Here is a 15,965-nt window from a genome sequence, read left to right on the forward strand (position 1 = left end):
GACTTCAGGATCACTTAGGAGGAGAATACAGGACAAAAGAGACATACACCAGCAGGGCAGCACCTTGCATCAGTCTTCAGTTGGAGCAGTCCTCAACTGCCCAGAAGCCTAGTAAAAGAACAGGATTCCAGGGAGCAATCTTGACAGTGATAGCATGTCATGCTTCGTTTAACTCATAAGAAGCTGAAGTGTCGCTGCCTGCTTCTTTAATAACAATGTATTTATATTCCATTCTATTAAAAAGGCTTCCATACACTCTTTCATTTTAATCTTTTAACAGGTCTCTGGGTAAGCACCTATGCCAGGTATTATGCCAGCACTCAGCAAATAGAAGTCAATAAGACAAATGTGATTCGAGTCCGCACTGAGAATTCAACAAGCATTTGTAGTACAGAATGATAGTGGTATGGTACGTACGGTATAGTACAAAGTGCTGGTGGAGTAAAATAGATAAAGCTTCTAATCCCAGCTCTATCATTATTAATCCAACTTTAGGATCATTATTTAAGGCAGAGATTTTGTTCCTTCCAACATAATTTGTGGTTGAGGATCAAGGAATTGTTTTTAACACCTTTGAATCTTAGGCTGACATTCACGGACCCTCTGCCATTGGAAGACACTATTCGAAGTACTTAATGTGTGTAAAAAATGTTTACTTAAAACATGCATGTCTTGTGAGAATGGTTCGCAGACTTTGAAATGTAAGTTTATTTATGTTCACCTTTTTCAGAATTGATATACAAGGAAGTTATGGACTTGGAGGAGAGAACCAAGAATGGAGTTATACGGGGACAGCCCTCTCCTTTAGGTTGGTTACAATATAAGCTTAGTTAAGGTTGTTGTTTACATCTTGTGTTGTAATCTTCAGTGGTCTGAAACCTGCAGTTCTTTCCATATTTACTACCATTATTATTCAAAGTTTAATAAAGTATGAAGAATACAATTTGGGTGGTTAATCTGGAAAGCATTGGTATGCTGTTGGACCAGTACAACATGCTAATGTATTATTAGTAACTGACTTCATCAAATGCACTTATTTTTCTATGATACTGACATTTCACTGAAGAACAAATTTTTTGATTGGCATTGTTGTTTTCAAAAAAGAAATTTCTCACGATTCACTATACTAACCTTTCTACAATTTTAATACTCTTTACTTTGCATAAATCAGCTAAAGCTTCATTGTAAAATTTAGTACATGTGATATCAAGTTACCATCTTTCTGTTTTTGATACTTTTGATTTGTTGAAGTCAGTAACATTAAAACTACCACTAGAAAGTGTTCTGTCTCAAAGAAGGAAACTGGTTTGCAGGAATTAAACATTTTCTTTTATCATAAGCTCATCATATTTAGTTTTAGTATTTGTAGAATCATAAGGAATTGAGGGGAAAAGTTAAATAACAGGCAGCATGTACGTATTAAGTAAATACTACATGACAGACACTGGTGGTTTATGACTTTATTTTCAATCAGCCCTCAGGACCCCAAAAGAAGGATTATTATGCACACTTTACAAATAAGGGAACTAAAATTCAGAAAAATTAAATGACATAAGATTACAAATCTATTATGTAGAAAAGGTAATACTTGAAGCCATATGTTTATCAGTAATTTCAAAGGGCCTGGTTTTCCACAGCATCCCGTTTGGCCTCTGGCTAGCAGCAGAGACTGCAGGCTATAGCGGTTACCACCGTTTTATTGAAGAGATGAAATTTGAGCTGAACCTTGAAGGCTGAGTAGTGTTTTAACAGGTATTCCATGAATTTGAGTAAAACTATGCCATTTTAGTTACCCCTTGAAAACTCTTCTACATTCTAAGAAAAAAGTTGGATATTGTATCAGTATATGGGTAAGAACTTTATAGTTTCAGATGCCCATTTTATTGTACTGTAAGCATATTTGTTTAAATAATTTTTGTAGCTTTCTGTGACATTTTTGGTTCTATTTTAGAGTTTTTAATTTTTGTTGTTTTTTAAATCCTTGATTAGGAATGCAATCTTCCAATTTATAATACAGATCCTGTTGAAAATATAAATTGGTTTAACAGCTTTCATGTAGAATTTCATTATAACAAAAGCTGTAAGTGCTTTAATAGCAGAATTAATTAATTAGCTTTGTATTGAAAAACAGCAGTAGTATAATTGAGTGCTCATGATGAAGGCCCAAGTGAGATTTGAAAAGTCCATTATTTGGGAGAACGTTGTACTGTACCATACTACCCTAGTAAGTGGCACATCCTAAGTGTTGAATGTTTGAGTAAACTGAAGCTCATGAAATAGAGCAGTTGTATATGTTTTTCTTGGTTGTTGTTATTCTTAATTTATAAATGAAAAATTTGGATCCTAGACAACACTTGACTGTGGTTACAAAATAAGCAATAGAAAGGACTAGACTGCAGGTTTCTAGACATTTTCTGGATCCTCATAGCTTGCAAAGAAGAACGTTAGTAAAGCTGTTATAAAAATATTCAGTTGCCTGATTATATACAAAATAGAAGGAAAAGTCTTTGACATTAAAATATCAGATAATTACAATACCATTATTACTTCATTTTTTTAAAAGAGACCTTTTTCCCACTGTATTTACCTTCTTACCTTTGTTTTGGTTTGGCTAATAATTAAAATGAGTTTGCATGCTTTTGAGTGTAGAGACTCACCTGAGAGGGGAATGACCCAGATAGCTGAAATTAAAGACTTTCCATATTATTGCCATTGAGATATTTGAGAACTTACTATATTGCTTTAAAGTTCAGAAAAAGGCAAGTATTTTTCTTTTCTTAGGTATTTGATTTTCAGATATAAAAAAATAACTAATTATAATGCATTTAAAAGTTAATCTTTATTAGATTAGGAAATTTGGATTAAAAAAATAGAGGCATGAAAAGTGTATATAAAAGTATACCCTTTTATGAATTGAATGTTTCAGTACAAGTCTTCAAAGCTAGTCATGGTATTGTATACCTATCAGTCAGGCGCATCTTATAGTGTCGTAGAGACTGAACTTTTAAAACAATATAATACCTTCATTTCACTCTAGCTGGGAACCTACTGGACCCTTCTGAGGTCTAAAAGGTTATTGTATTTCTCCATTTCCTCTCTGCTGTCAAGGCCTGAAGTACTCAGTCCGCTTTCCTTTCCCACTGCACCTCCAACCACCTGCTCTGCCCTGTGGCTCCATTCCTTTCTGCCTCCTAGTGCCCTCCCCACTGCCCTAAAGATTTGCCTATTCCTACTCTCCTGGCTATTTCCTTGTTACATTTGATAACAAGCTCTCACATTTAAGTGTCTTATTACCCAGAATGGAGGGTCATTTTCACACACTGAGATGCTGGGCTCTGAAGCAGTGGTTTTCAACCTGCTTAGTTTTAGCATTGTTGGGTGCCTGAAACTCACCTCGAGAAATTATTCTTATTGTTCGTTTTGAAAACCATTGCTTTTATTCCATAAATGTATTCTTCAGAACTTTTGTATAACTTGCATTATTTAATAGACTCAAATTTGGAGTGACTCTTATTTAGTAATCGTGAAGTTCAAATGTACTTAACCTTGTGTACGAATCATCTTCAACGTATTCCCCATCCCCCAGTATCATTCCCTTCCCCTTCCTGATCTTGAGAGGATTTCTCCATAGGTTAAGTACAGGTACATCTCAGACTGCAGTTCGGTTCCAGACCACTGTAACAAAGTGAGTATAGCAGTAAAACAAGCCATAATTTCTGTGCTGGTGGAGGGTCTTGCCTTCAATATGTAAAAACGAAAAAATCAACACTCTCAAAGCACAATGAAGTGAAGCAAAATAAAACAAAACGTCTGTATTCCTATTGCTTTTTAAAATCCAGGAAATGCTTGTTAGGCTATACTTTTGGTAAAGGAACCAGTCTTTCCCAACTGTTTAATAAATTCATATTTGCATTTATCAAGTATTTGTTATAATAGAAATTACAAGATCTTAGTTTATGCAGGGCACCCGAGTGACCCTGGCAAGTCATGTAACCTCATGTAAGCTGGGGTAGTTGAACTTAAGACTTTTCCAACTAAAATGATTTTAGCCTTTGTCTTGGCTTTTGTTTAAAACAAGATGTACCAGATTGGACATTATAGTGAGAACATACCATAAATCATAAATCATTTCTTATTCGGGCAGTAGTTTTTACCTTTTTGTATCATATTGGGTTGTCGGAAAAGTCATGGTGCGTTTTTGCAATGAAAAACATAGAAAAAATACGTCATGACTTTTCCAACAACCCAATACATTATAGATCCTCTCTCCAATAAATGACAATGCAGACAGTTTTGTGTGTGTTACCAGTATTATTCACACATAGCCTGAAACCAGTTCATGAGTCTTGCTGTAGGGCCATTTCTAAGTGTGGCTTTGACTTAACAATTCTTGTCTTGAACTGAAAAACAAGTTTGTGGACTGGACAGGACTCGGGGTTTCCAGACATTTTCAGAGTTCTCACCTTGTAACTTGCAATGAAAAGAGTTTGTAAATGAGTATTGTGTTGAATAGTGCTTGTGATTATTTTCAGTGAGCCTTTTAAAACTAAGAGAAAAATTGCTTACCGCTAGAGTTAGCCAGTGCAGTACGAGTAGCTGGGTCTGTCTACAGCTCTGTCTGCAACTGATTTGCTGGTTTGTTTCTCATAGCACAGGTGCAGCAGTGATCAATGGCTCTCAGCATCCATCGTCATCGTCGTCTGTCAATGATGTCTCTTCAATGTCAACAGATCCGACTTTGGCCTCAGACACAGACAGCAGTCTGGAAGCATCGGCCGGGCCTCTGGGCTGCTGTAGATGACTACTTGGGCCTTGGGGGGGGAGGGGGAGGGGTGTCGTTTAGTCATTGATAGAACTACTTTGGAAGCAATTCAGTGGTCTTATTTTTGAGTGATTTTTCAAAAATGTAGAATTCATTTTGTAGTAAAGTAGTTTTTTTTTTAATTTCAAGTGATGTAATTTAAAACTTAAGTTGTGTTTTAAAACAGCAACAAAACTGTATTGTGTTTTTGCTGTAATTAACTATAATGTAAACCTAATTATTTTATCATGGTTTAAAATTTTTGCATATTTGCTTTATCTTATGCTGCTGATTTTTTTTTTTTTACTGAATTTGTAAGATTTTGCTTATCAAAGCAACTATTATGTGGTGACTTGCCTATATCATGAATTATTTAAGATTTTTATAGTTTTTTTATTAGAATTTATTTCAGATGTTTTGTTCATGATGCTGTCCTTCAGGGTTATGTGCTTATCAATGAAATAACCCAGAGGAGTGAGGGAAAATGACCTGTAGCCAGTTATATTCAGGAATAACTACTGTAAGTGATGAACGCATTAAAAAAAACCTCCAATATTTGCTACTTGCCAATCCTAATTTAGTTACAACAACTGGTAGGTGATCCTATATGAATTTTGGCAAAAGCCCCATCATTTAAATGGCAGAATAACTCCGAGCATGTCTTTGAAGATGCTGGGTGTCTACCACCACCCTCCCATCCCCCACCTCACCCAAGTAAGATAAAAAGAATATGGTGTTTTCTGCAAATCTGTGGCATGCTCAAAGCTTATGATCACATAAAGTCAAGAGGATACTTCATGAATAATACATTTCAATGCAAATAAACAGATGGTTCACTTCTCCTAGCTATGAGCCTGTTTTCGTATACACTGAGTTAAAAACTCAGGCTGTAGGTCCCAGTTGTGGTCTAGAGTCTGGTCTTTTTCTTTCCTGCAGCCTCCGGCCCTTGGACCTTTCTGGTTTCCTATCAGAGTGTCAGTCAGTTGCGCACCAGTTCTGGTGTTTCTGGCCATTTGATTCTACCTGTATCATAATCATGTTTATAGTAGCTGTCGGGAGGTTCCAAAGCCTACTTAGATTTCTGTAGGTGATGTATCAAATGAGCAATATACCGTTCATCTGAAAATAGTAGCACACAGCCATATATAGGGTATCATTTTCTAAGGACTGTTTCTTCACACTGAGCAGATTAGGCATAAGTGGTGATTATTTAGTCTGAGTCTTTAATTTTTTTATACCTGATTTTCAATAAAACACGCAATGTGGGATGTTGAGTAGTGTAAGAATGGTGCTGCTCCTGACAAGTGTATGTTAACTGTTTACATTTTATATCTGCAGAATTATTTCTCTATAACCGAATTTTTCTTCAGTATAATGTCATTGAAGTCTCATCTCTGAAATACATTTTCTGTAATGCCCCAAGCACCTTCTTTTGTATTTGGAACAAGGGGGGTTCGTGGAATGAACTGGGAAATGCATACTTAAGTAAGTGACAGGTTTCAAGCAGAAAGCCAACTGGAATTAGTGACCAGCAGGAGCAAGGTCTGGTGCAGCTCAGCATGCAGTGTCTGAAAGCTCGCTTGGCATGTTAATTGTGTATTTAGTACAAAATTCCTTTTGAGGAAGGTGTTGTAGGTCATTGTTAATGTGCAATATTTAGGATTAAAATACAGTCACCTTTTTATATGCTTTCAAATAGCAAGTTTCTCTTGGATGGTTTCAAGTCATGATTTCCAGTCTCTCTTGAAGTTGTCAGCCTTTTAATCAATCCCCTTCCTACTCATACAACATGGTGCATTAATTTTATTAGGCAAATTAGAGTTTTGAGATGATAACACCTTGAATTGTAGAACAGTGTTGAATTTATGGAGAAATTTGAGCATAAGCGTGTTGTTAGTTTATATTAGTTTGACAGATGATCAGCTCTGTTTTTTAGGATAAATCATTTCACTATTGCACTTTAACAACTGACATGCTCTCAGAAGAGTCCCATCTTTTATGTTTGATTGTTAATAAGCCATCTCTTTTGATACAGATTTTGGTTAAGCAAGGAAAACCAGATGTTGTTACTGTATCATTTGTTGTAAATGCCAGCTCCCACTTGCTAACCAGCATGTTTCAGTTGATTCAGAGAAAATTAGCTCTTTTAGTTAATGTAAACTAAAATACTTAAATTATATTCTGAAAACAAAGTCCGTTTGTTAAATGTTGTGTGCCCTAGGTTTTTAAAATGCAATATCTAAATACAACTTTCCCTCTTTAAATCTGTTAAGTTAAAGATATACTTGTTCGTTTTGTTTCATAAGCTTTTTAAAATATCTTAAACATTTGTGTTTTTTTTAAAAAAAGGAAATTGAAAATAAGATATCTGTCAGGCAGTACTCATGTAAAGCTTATCTTATAACTGGTTTTTCAACTTTATATACTTAATATATGCATTGTCTTATTGTCAGAAAATTATTTTGATCAAGATCTATTATTCAACTTTATAGGTTAGGAAAGAGACACTACTTCTAATTTTCTCATCGTCTTCCTGGTTACTGTTCTGTTACCCTCTGATGTATGCTGACTATGTGTAAAATGACTGTGTTGTTGGGATTGCTTAATTATAATATGCACACAAAGAGCATCCAACTCTTTCATCCTGGTTGCTGAACAGCTCTCATTTTGTCACCCTTGGCTGCTGCGTGTCCTGGTGTGGTAAGGGCACCGTGCACTCACATGAGACTTCCTAGAAGTGCCCGCCTCCTACATGAGGAGGCTACCATACAACCAACCCCCTCAACAACGCAGAGAGTCTGGTTGTATGTAAAGCAGCAAACTTTCCCTAAGCCTTTGTTCTCCTGTTCCATGTAATCCTGCTGTGTGGTCTGAAAAGATGAAGGTGAGGAGGACATCAGTGTCTGATGATAGTAAATCAGCTGCAGGCAAGTGAAGTTGCTTTGGGGTTACAGATAAGACTTGGTTTACACTCTCGGCCAGTACGTGCTACGCATATGAAGACTTAACTACTCAGCGTTGCCTAGGCACAAACCTGCACATTTTGAGGTAGAAACATAGTCCGTTTTCAAAAATAACTGTTGTAGTTTGTTTGTGAGTGTTGTTCATTAGTCCCACATTAGCTGTAGAGTGAATGCATGAAGCCCCATGAACCCAGGAAACTTCTCTTACCGGTAGAAAAACCAAACACCACCATTCTGTCGTTAGCAGCCCTCTTAAATGTCACTTCCATATCCTTTACATTGTAGTATACATTGTGTTTCTACTGATCTCTCTTAGGTTTTCCTGAATTAGAGGAAACTAATTTTTCCTTAATAGCAAGAAAGAGAAAGAGGTAAAGGGCATTGAAGCAGAAAGGTATAGTTTGGGGTACAATTAGAAAACACATAAGGAAAACAGAAGTCCTGATTAATTTCAAACTAACTGCACTCGGTTAAGTGCTCTTAAGGAGAGTCTAGTAAGAGTAACACTTTCTGGCCATTTCTGGTTTAGATTCTCTTAGTTACTGAAACTTTCAAGAAATATTACCTGTGGATTAGTTTTGCACAATGTTCTATTCTCACAATAACTTGCAAATTAAACTAGGTTTTTATTGAACTACCTCACACTAATTTTCTATGCTTTCCCAAGTAAGCTGTTGCCCTTGCTGTTAGATCTTTACTGAGTGTGAATAATAAATGTGTGTTAAATACTTTATAGCCAATGTCGACACAATACCAGTAAGTATGTAAAACACATACCTTGCATCAGTAAGAGAGACTCACGTATAAAATCTTTCACTGTGTATCTTGGAAAATTGTGTTAGTTGTGCTTGTTGGACATTATTACTGTCTGTTTTGTAAGTAGAAACCTGCTCGTGATATCAGTCCATTCTTTACGTTTTACGAAAGGAATAAATCTTAGTAAATTTTACGAAGAAATAAATTACTTTTGTAGGCCCGATATTTGGTATATTTTTGAGAAGCTCTTGATCTTTTAGCCGAATGATGGAAGTTAAATTGAAGTAGCTGTCTACCTGGACTGTGACATCTATTTTCTCATTACAGTTTATCCTGTTCAGCAGGTTTTAAAACCTGGAAACCTAAGTGATAATTGACATTTGCTTTTCTCCCTATATGCCATTCCTCCTTCATTCCTCTCCCTTCCCCGTGTTCCGTTCCCTCTCCTCTCCTCTAGACAAAACAAAATGGGGCACTTTGTAGGGAATGCTGAGATAATTATTGTGGTTTTTAATCATTCATGCCCTAGTCATTAAACATGCACCACTGGAATGTAAACAATGTTATCTAGTATGTTCATTGGTTATAATATTTTAAATAAAAAAGAAAAAAAGTGGTATGAAAACTATGGGACTAAGAGTGTTTTCATTGAAAACTACATTTGTGGTAAAAAGTTTCCCTGGGCAATTTTAAGGTATCCTGTGGATTGGGGTAAATGGGGTAATACTAGGGCAGGCATTTCTTAGATTTGGATTTTATGCAGATTGTAAGGAGCCTAAACTATTGCTCTGGTTTTCTGGTTTATCTAGTCTTGCTTTTCTGGTGTTTGAAATCACTGGAGAAACTTTATCTAAAGGATTTGCTGCAGTGCCCTTACCCTAGTTCTTTGTAACCATATGGGGAGCAGCCATCATCATAGCCACTAGGCACAAATAAGTGTTTAAAAAGGATCGTACGAAGCAACCCGGGCTGTCAGCGGTGAGCGAGTTTCCAGCTTTTGCCGGGCATACAATCTCTTCGCCTACCTTGGTCAGCCTCTGTGTGGGTATCAGGGTCTCTGTCCACATGTGTCCGGCCTCTGTATGATGACACTCCTCCATCTTGCTTCAGGCAACCCTCAGATCCATGCTGTCCCTACCCTCGCCTGCACTCACATTTGTCTACTCAGAGGAAAGGACAAGACTGGGGCAGGTCTTCACCGACCACTGCTGCCCCTTCAGCCAAGGTGGGTGCTGACCTGGTGTGCTCTGCTGCTCACCTCTAGTGAGAGGATGGCCGCAATGTTTCCACCCAGTCATAACACGTGGCAGCATCAGATAAAGTTTTGTCCTTATTAATCTAGGTACTGCATTTATTTTAGTATTGTTCCTTAAAAGATCCATTGACTTTATATGAATGAAAATTAAATTGTAGTGGTTTTCTGGTTTAAAAAATTTTTTTAGCTTTTACAGCTAATACACTAATATGCCTCTGGATTTCATTTGAAACTTAGATACTTCAAATGTGCTTTTTTTAAATGTTACACTTCTCACATTTCATTTCATTTCATCAATTAATGAATGTGTGTATGTCTAAGACCCTGTCTGTGTTGGAAGCTGAGAATGAGGAGAGAGAAATAGATGACACTCAGAGTCTAGCCAACCTGATTGAAGGAAGTGCTGTGCAGAGAAGCAAGAACCATACTGAACGATGCAGACAGAAGGGGTTGGTAGCGGAAATGAGGGGTTTGCAGAGGAGGCAGTTTTTGAGCCTTGGCATAAGGAAGGTTTGGAGAGAAAGGTATTCCCAGGTTAAGGAACAAGCAAGGACTTCAAAGTGTGCACATGGGCAAGAAATGACGAAAGGCCTGGTGTGGGCACGGGCACATGAAGAGAATATAATGGAAAATAAGGCTGAAAGGTTGAGGGTCAGAATCAGAACATTGTGGAGGAATTGCCTTCATTTTAAAGGTGGTAGAAAGTCAGCTTATGAAGAAGGAGTAATACCATCAGAGCTTTGTTCTAGGAGGGTCACTGACAGCAGAAGCCAGTTTGCTTAGACCAGAGGTGGAGATTGGTGACTGGGAAGCCACAGAGACTCAGTTGAGAGAGTTGAGGTCCTTTTTGCATAATGAGGATGGAAAATTACATAAGCAAAGTTACCAATATTAGCACTTGGGGCTGAGGGAAGGTTTTGAGCTCCGTAATGATCAGGCAGCACATGAGAGAGGCTGTGTGGGGAGAAGACATCAGTGTATTTTCCAGTTTGAAGAGTCCGTGACAGAACATACTCGTAGGTTGGATATGGCAGCAGCTTGCCACTTCATGTTTCAGGGTTGGGAGAAAGGCAGAAATTGCTCCCTGACTGCCTGTTGACCTGGCCTATCCCGTAGACTTCTCCCTCGTGAGGTCTGCGTCATCTGCTGGTATGGCCCTTGAACCATTTCCCTTAGTGTCACTTTGTGGACAAAGGAAAAGGAGGGGATTCCTGTTGGGTGAAACGAATGTGAGACTTTTAGAGCTACCTGGACAGGTGGGTGCATAGTTCGGATTGCCAAGGGTTGAGTGAATGGGGAAGCAGTCAAAAGAGGTATTTTTGAAACATTGGCAGGAAATATGAAGAATTGTGACGTCTTGAGAGGAAAGGGGGAGACTGAGGGGTCAGGACAGCTTACGAGGCAGAACTAAAAGCACCTATGCCTTGACGAGACGGGTCCTAGAGATGAAGGGATCTCCTGAGTCCTGTGGATTCAGGTTACCTTGAGCTCAGGAGGGAGAGTTTGGGTAATCGTGGATAAGTCTCAACTTTGTGAAGCTGGTGCTGCCTCATCTGTCATACGAGGATGGCAGATCGTCTCTCACAGGGCTGCTGTAATGACTAATTTCATGTATTTTTTAAAGATAATCAGTGTGAAATAAATGTAATTGCTGACTTCAGCCCTGGAAAGGAATAGAGTTTTAAGACATGGAGAAATGTGGACGAGAAAGGAAGAAATTCTGTGTGGTCTCACATTGGAGAATGTTGGTACACTCTGATACACTCTGGTACACCCCCAGGTCACCTTCTCCAACCTCAGTGGTCCTGATCTTCATGAGATTGGTAAAAATGGTTCCTTATTGGAGAGAAATGCCTCGGTCAGTATTGAATTTTGCTTGAGAATTAGAAGTTAAACATTTTGTTTGGGTTGATTTCTTACATCATTTCTGCCATTCTGCCCGTTCCCGCTGGACCTCCATGGCATACACTGTACCTCTGTGAACGTGGTTTGGGTATTTACTCCACATTTGCCTATTTTAAATCCTAGTTGCTTAAAGCCGAGCTCAAGTAATTCCTCTGATAGACCTTCTCTGCCAATGACTTTCACATACCTTTTGCACGCTTGCTCACTCACTTTATTCATTTGTTCACTGTGTTTCACAGAGGGTGTGACAGCAATGTGTTGGATGCCTCTTCGGTCGTCTGTGAGGGCATTCTGTGTGCTTATCTCAGGAGGCTTTGTTCTGGAATCCCTTGGATGGAAGAACCTGTCTTACTCCTGGTGAACAATGCCTGGGAAGTCGGCATTGAATAAAAGCTGGACTGCTAAGCTAATAACTAGGATCTGCCTTCTCCATCGGTTCTATCGTCTGAAATGCAGTATTCAAGGCCCTGAAAGTGTGGTGTCATGCACAGTGCTATGAAATGATGGGGTGCCATGAGCATGCGCTCTGATACAAGATGCCTGAAGTACAACCCCAGCCTCACACTAGCTGCCTAAACTCTGTGGCTCTGTTTTCTCGGAAGGGGTTACAGAGGGACAGTGGTTCTGATACAGCATGAGAACCACGGGGTGGAGACAGGGATATCTTACAGGCTTCCCAAGATGATTTTGATAGGCCGCTCCATCATCAGCTACTTAAGAGAACTCTACCTCCCTGCTGAGAGCAGTGACAAACAGGCGGAGGGGGTGGGAAGAATGAGGTAGGCCAAGCCTCAGTTGTGACTAAGGGGGACAATTGTTAGAAGGGGACAAGGAGGACCCCAGGAGACCTCTCAGAGAGACAGGACACGGCTGAGGAAATGGAGTAGGGGCTGGTGATGCTGCCAGAGTGAGTATCATGTCCCCGTCCTGAAAACCCTTCAGTGACTCAAAACCTAGAAGCAATGCCTGAAGTTTGTTGTCCAGGACACTAGTTCTATGTCGAATTAGTGATAATATTCACTGAAACCTTACTCTATGCCAGCCACTAAGTGCTTGGACTATATGAGCTCACCAATTTTACGACTTGAAGGAGGAACTGTTAGTCTCCCCTCTTATCTGATCAAGCCGAGGCACAGAGATGCTTAGTGACTTGCTCAGGGCTACGTGACCAATGCGTGGTTCTGAATCTGGGTGATCTGGCTCAAGTCTTCATTTCGTAACCATTGTGCTCTCTGGCCTGAAAAGCTTTATGTAAACACAGAGTTTTGTGTTCAAGTAAGTTTGGGGGCTGCAAGCATGTTCATTGTTTTTCAGGACTTCTCAAAGACCCATCTGAATTTCCATAGACCTGTGTGAAACTGTACCTGTCCTGTCTTCCTCCCCTTCTCTCAGGAGTCATCTTCCCCTTTCTTGTCTTCTTTTCAGACTTGCCATCTCCTCGTTATTATAAGCTTATAAGCTCTTTTCTTCATCACTAATCCCCCCTCTACTGGATCATTCTGAGCAGCATGCAGACGTGCCCTAGTAATTCTCATCTTTATAAAAACCTCGCCCTTATCCTCTTCCATTTTATGACCCATTTCTCTGCTCCCATTCACATCGGGACCTCTGGAAAGATTGGTCTGGGCATGATGTCTTCCCTTCACCTCTCATACGTACTCAGCCCACCCTGTCTAGCTTCTAGCCAGTCACTCTACTACACTTGGCCTGGACCACAGTGATAGCTCCCTGCAGTCCTTTTACCCCCCACCCCCAATTGATCTGCTCTCCACCAGTGGGCGGAGCCTTGTTGAAATGCAAGCCCATTCATGTCAGTTGCCTTAAAGCCCTTGAATCTTTCCTACATCCCTTAGAATAAAAATAACTCCTTTCCATGGGTGACCCGGTCCTACAGTGTCTGGCCCCTGCCTGGCTGCAGCTCTGTTCACGTCCCACCATGCCAACAAGGGCTCTGGCACTCACACAGACATCTGTACCTCTTCCCCTTCTGCCTGCCGCTGTCTGGTTGCATGGCTGCCACCCTGTCAGTCTTAATTCAAATATCACCTCCTCAGGGAGGACTTCTGACCAATTTGTCTAAAATACACCCCCTGAGGTCACCTTTTTCCGAGTACTTATTACAGTCCAAATGTATCATGTTTACATTTACTTCTGTTAAAAAAAAAAAATTCAGCTGAGTACAGTACTTTTAAGGATCTTGCTGGCTCCATTGAAGGATTCATGAATCAGGGAACATGCAATCTAACCGAAAAGAGCTCTGAGGAACTGAAGAAAATAAAGATTCATAGGTAGAAGGGAGCAGGAACAAGGAAGTTACAGTGGCAAAAAAAACAAAACAAAAAACAAAGTCTTGAGTATTGCAAGGCCACTTTCCTTTAGGGGATACAGGGGTCATTCAGGCAGATGACCTCACCAGTGCTGATTGGGCAACTTGGTTGACTGGTTTAAGATTCCATTTCTGGGAGAGCAGAAATTGTAATCAACTGTTGTCTTGTTTTTAACACTGCTTTCTGGTCTCTCTTCCTCTAGGGAAGTTCTATAAAAGCCGTGCCCTGTGGTCTTGCTCTCCTCTGTCCCCACATGCATGGAGAGCCTGTGAATCTCCACAGTGGACATAATGTGCAGTGGGGAAGTGTCATCCTAGAGCGTGAGGCTAACAGCATGTCCCCACCCACCATGACAGGTCCTTGCCACCTTCTCCAGCCCTTCCCCCACCACCCTCCCCCGCCACTAGCACACACACCCCTTTTGCTCTAGCTATACGCGTTAGTAGAAAAAACTGAGTTCAGGTGTCACTTCTGTCAGGGAGCCTTTCCTGACCCCTTATAACATTCATTTTTCATCTTGTGCATAACCTCCATCAAAGCATGATTGGGGGAATGTTTTAAAAGTATCAAGCCAGCCCCTTTCCAACGTGGATTAGTAGTTCAGAATACAGGCTCTTACGTTAGACTCCCTGGGATGGAAGCCTGACCCCCTCCATTGACGTGTGTGTGATTGTGGGCCAGAGCCTTAAAGTCTCAGTGCTCCCGATTCCTCCCTGGGCTACAAAGTGCAGAGAATCACGTCACCGACACCCTCAGGACTACACAAGACACATGTGTAAGGCGCTTAGTCCTGATGGCGCCAGCCCTGCTCTGCCATCACCCTCATTCTCCACATGCGGGAGCTGAGAGCATCGGAGTTTAGTTTCGCCGAGGGCTTCCAGCTCTGGGGACCTAGCCAGGCACTGTGCTCTGTGCCAAGGCGCTTTCCATGGCTTTCTCCTGCTTTCCCACAGTTCGGCACCTCATGGGTTTTGTCGTGGGGCTTGTTGGGGCATGGAAGTGATAGTGACATGCCTAGTAGGAAGGACAGTGACTTCTGGCAAAGGTGGTGGTTCTTGGTGGATACAAGAGTATCGAGATGTGGCAGCAGTGGTGTGGGTAACTGTCACAGCTACTTAGCTGTGAGCTCGTATTATATGGTACGTCCCTTTGTGACAGAGCTACTTAGGATATTGGAAGAACTCCCCACGGGGCTGGGGCCCGGCATCAAAAGGAGGGGGAGTGAATGAAATACGTTGTGAGTGTTACTGGTTCCATTTATTACCCACAGGCCAGGGAACATGGATACACGGACTCCATTCAGAAGACCTTCTACAATGTGGAGTAAACATGGTTCACACCTGGTTCATTATTCAACAACCAGGTAAATCAAGGAACATATTTGTGTTTCTCTCTCACACACACCCTTAAAAATGTATTCTAACTTCTTTAAAAATGTACATCATTTGTCAACTCCTTTGTTGTTTTCCGGCATGAGACTTAACAATTTCCAGTTTTTTCTTTAACATCAAACAGAAATTTTAAAGCACTTTGAAGTAATCTGAGAGCAGACTCCTAGATTTTTCCAGTTTTCTATTATTGCATGGTCAATTCATCCATACATAATGTGACATTTATTTTTTAGCAACTTGCCTTTACTGAGTCTTTCTAAAGCATTCAGGTGGGTTTTCAAGAAATTAATTCCCTATCTTTACATGTTCACAATTAATTGGTTTACTTAATATTAAATGATGTCATTACAGTAATAGGCCAATACTGATGTCAATACAATAATTACAACTTGAATCCACAGGTTCTGTCAATGAACTCAATTGGGGAGAATCGGAATGGATGGGGTCAGGGTACGGGGCCAGAGCCCGTCAGCCTCGGTGCTCAGTGTGCTTCACAAGCACAAGTCAGCACGTTTCACAGACAGGATGGAGAGTGCTGCTTAAATGGAAATTGGAGGACAGAACTTC

The 15,965-nt window shown here is 40.2% G+C and overlaps 1 protein-coding gene across 4 annotated transcripts in view; it reads left to right on the forward strand.

Annotated features, from left to right (window-relative positions):
- Positions 1–9,150, forward strand: part of MAPK8 (mitogen-activated protein kinase 8) — a 122,547-nt gene extending 113,397 nt beyond the window's left edge. For 2 of the 4 annotated variants that reach the window (XM_019660509.1, XM_019660507.1), the window contains exons 11-12: positions 731–808; positions 4,651–9,145. In XM_019660509.1, coding sequence (XP_019516054.1) covers positions 731–808; positions 4,651–4,667 — 95 coding nt within the window. In that variant the 3' untranslated portion in view covers positions 4,668–9,145. Of the gene's footprint in view, positions 1–730; positions 809–4,650 lie in introns of all 4 variants that reach the window. The other 2 variants (XM_019660505.1, XM_019660506.1) reach the window with 2 other exon arrangements.
- Positions 9,151–15,965: the final 6,815 nt, after the last annotated feature.

Source organism: Hipposideros armiger, unplaced genomic scaffold, assembly GCF_001890085.2.
Source record: "Hipposideros armiger isolate ML-2016 unplaced genomic scaffold, ASM189008v1 scaffold_319, whole genome shotgun sequence".
Classification (NCBI taxonomy): domain Eukaryota; kingdom Metazoa; phylum Chordata; class Mammalia; order Chiroptera; family Hipposideridae; genus Hipposideros; species Hipposideros armiger.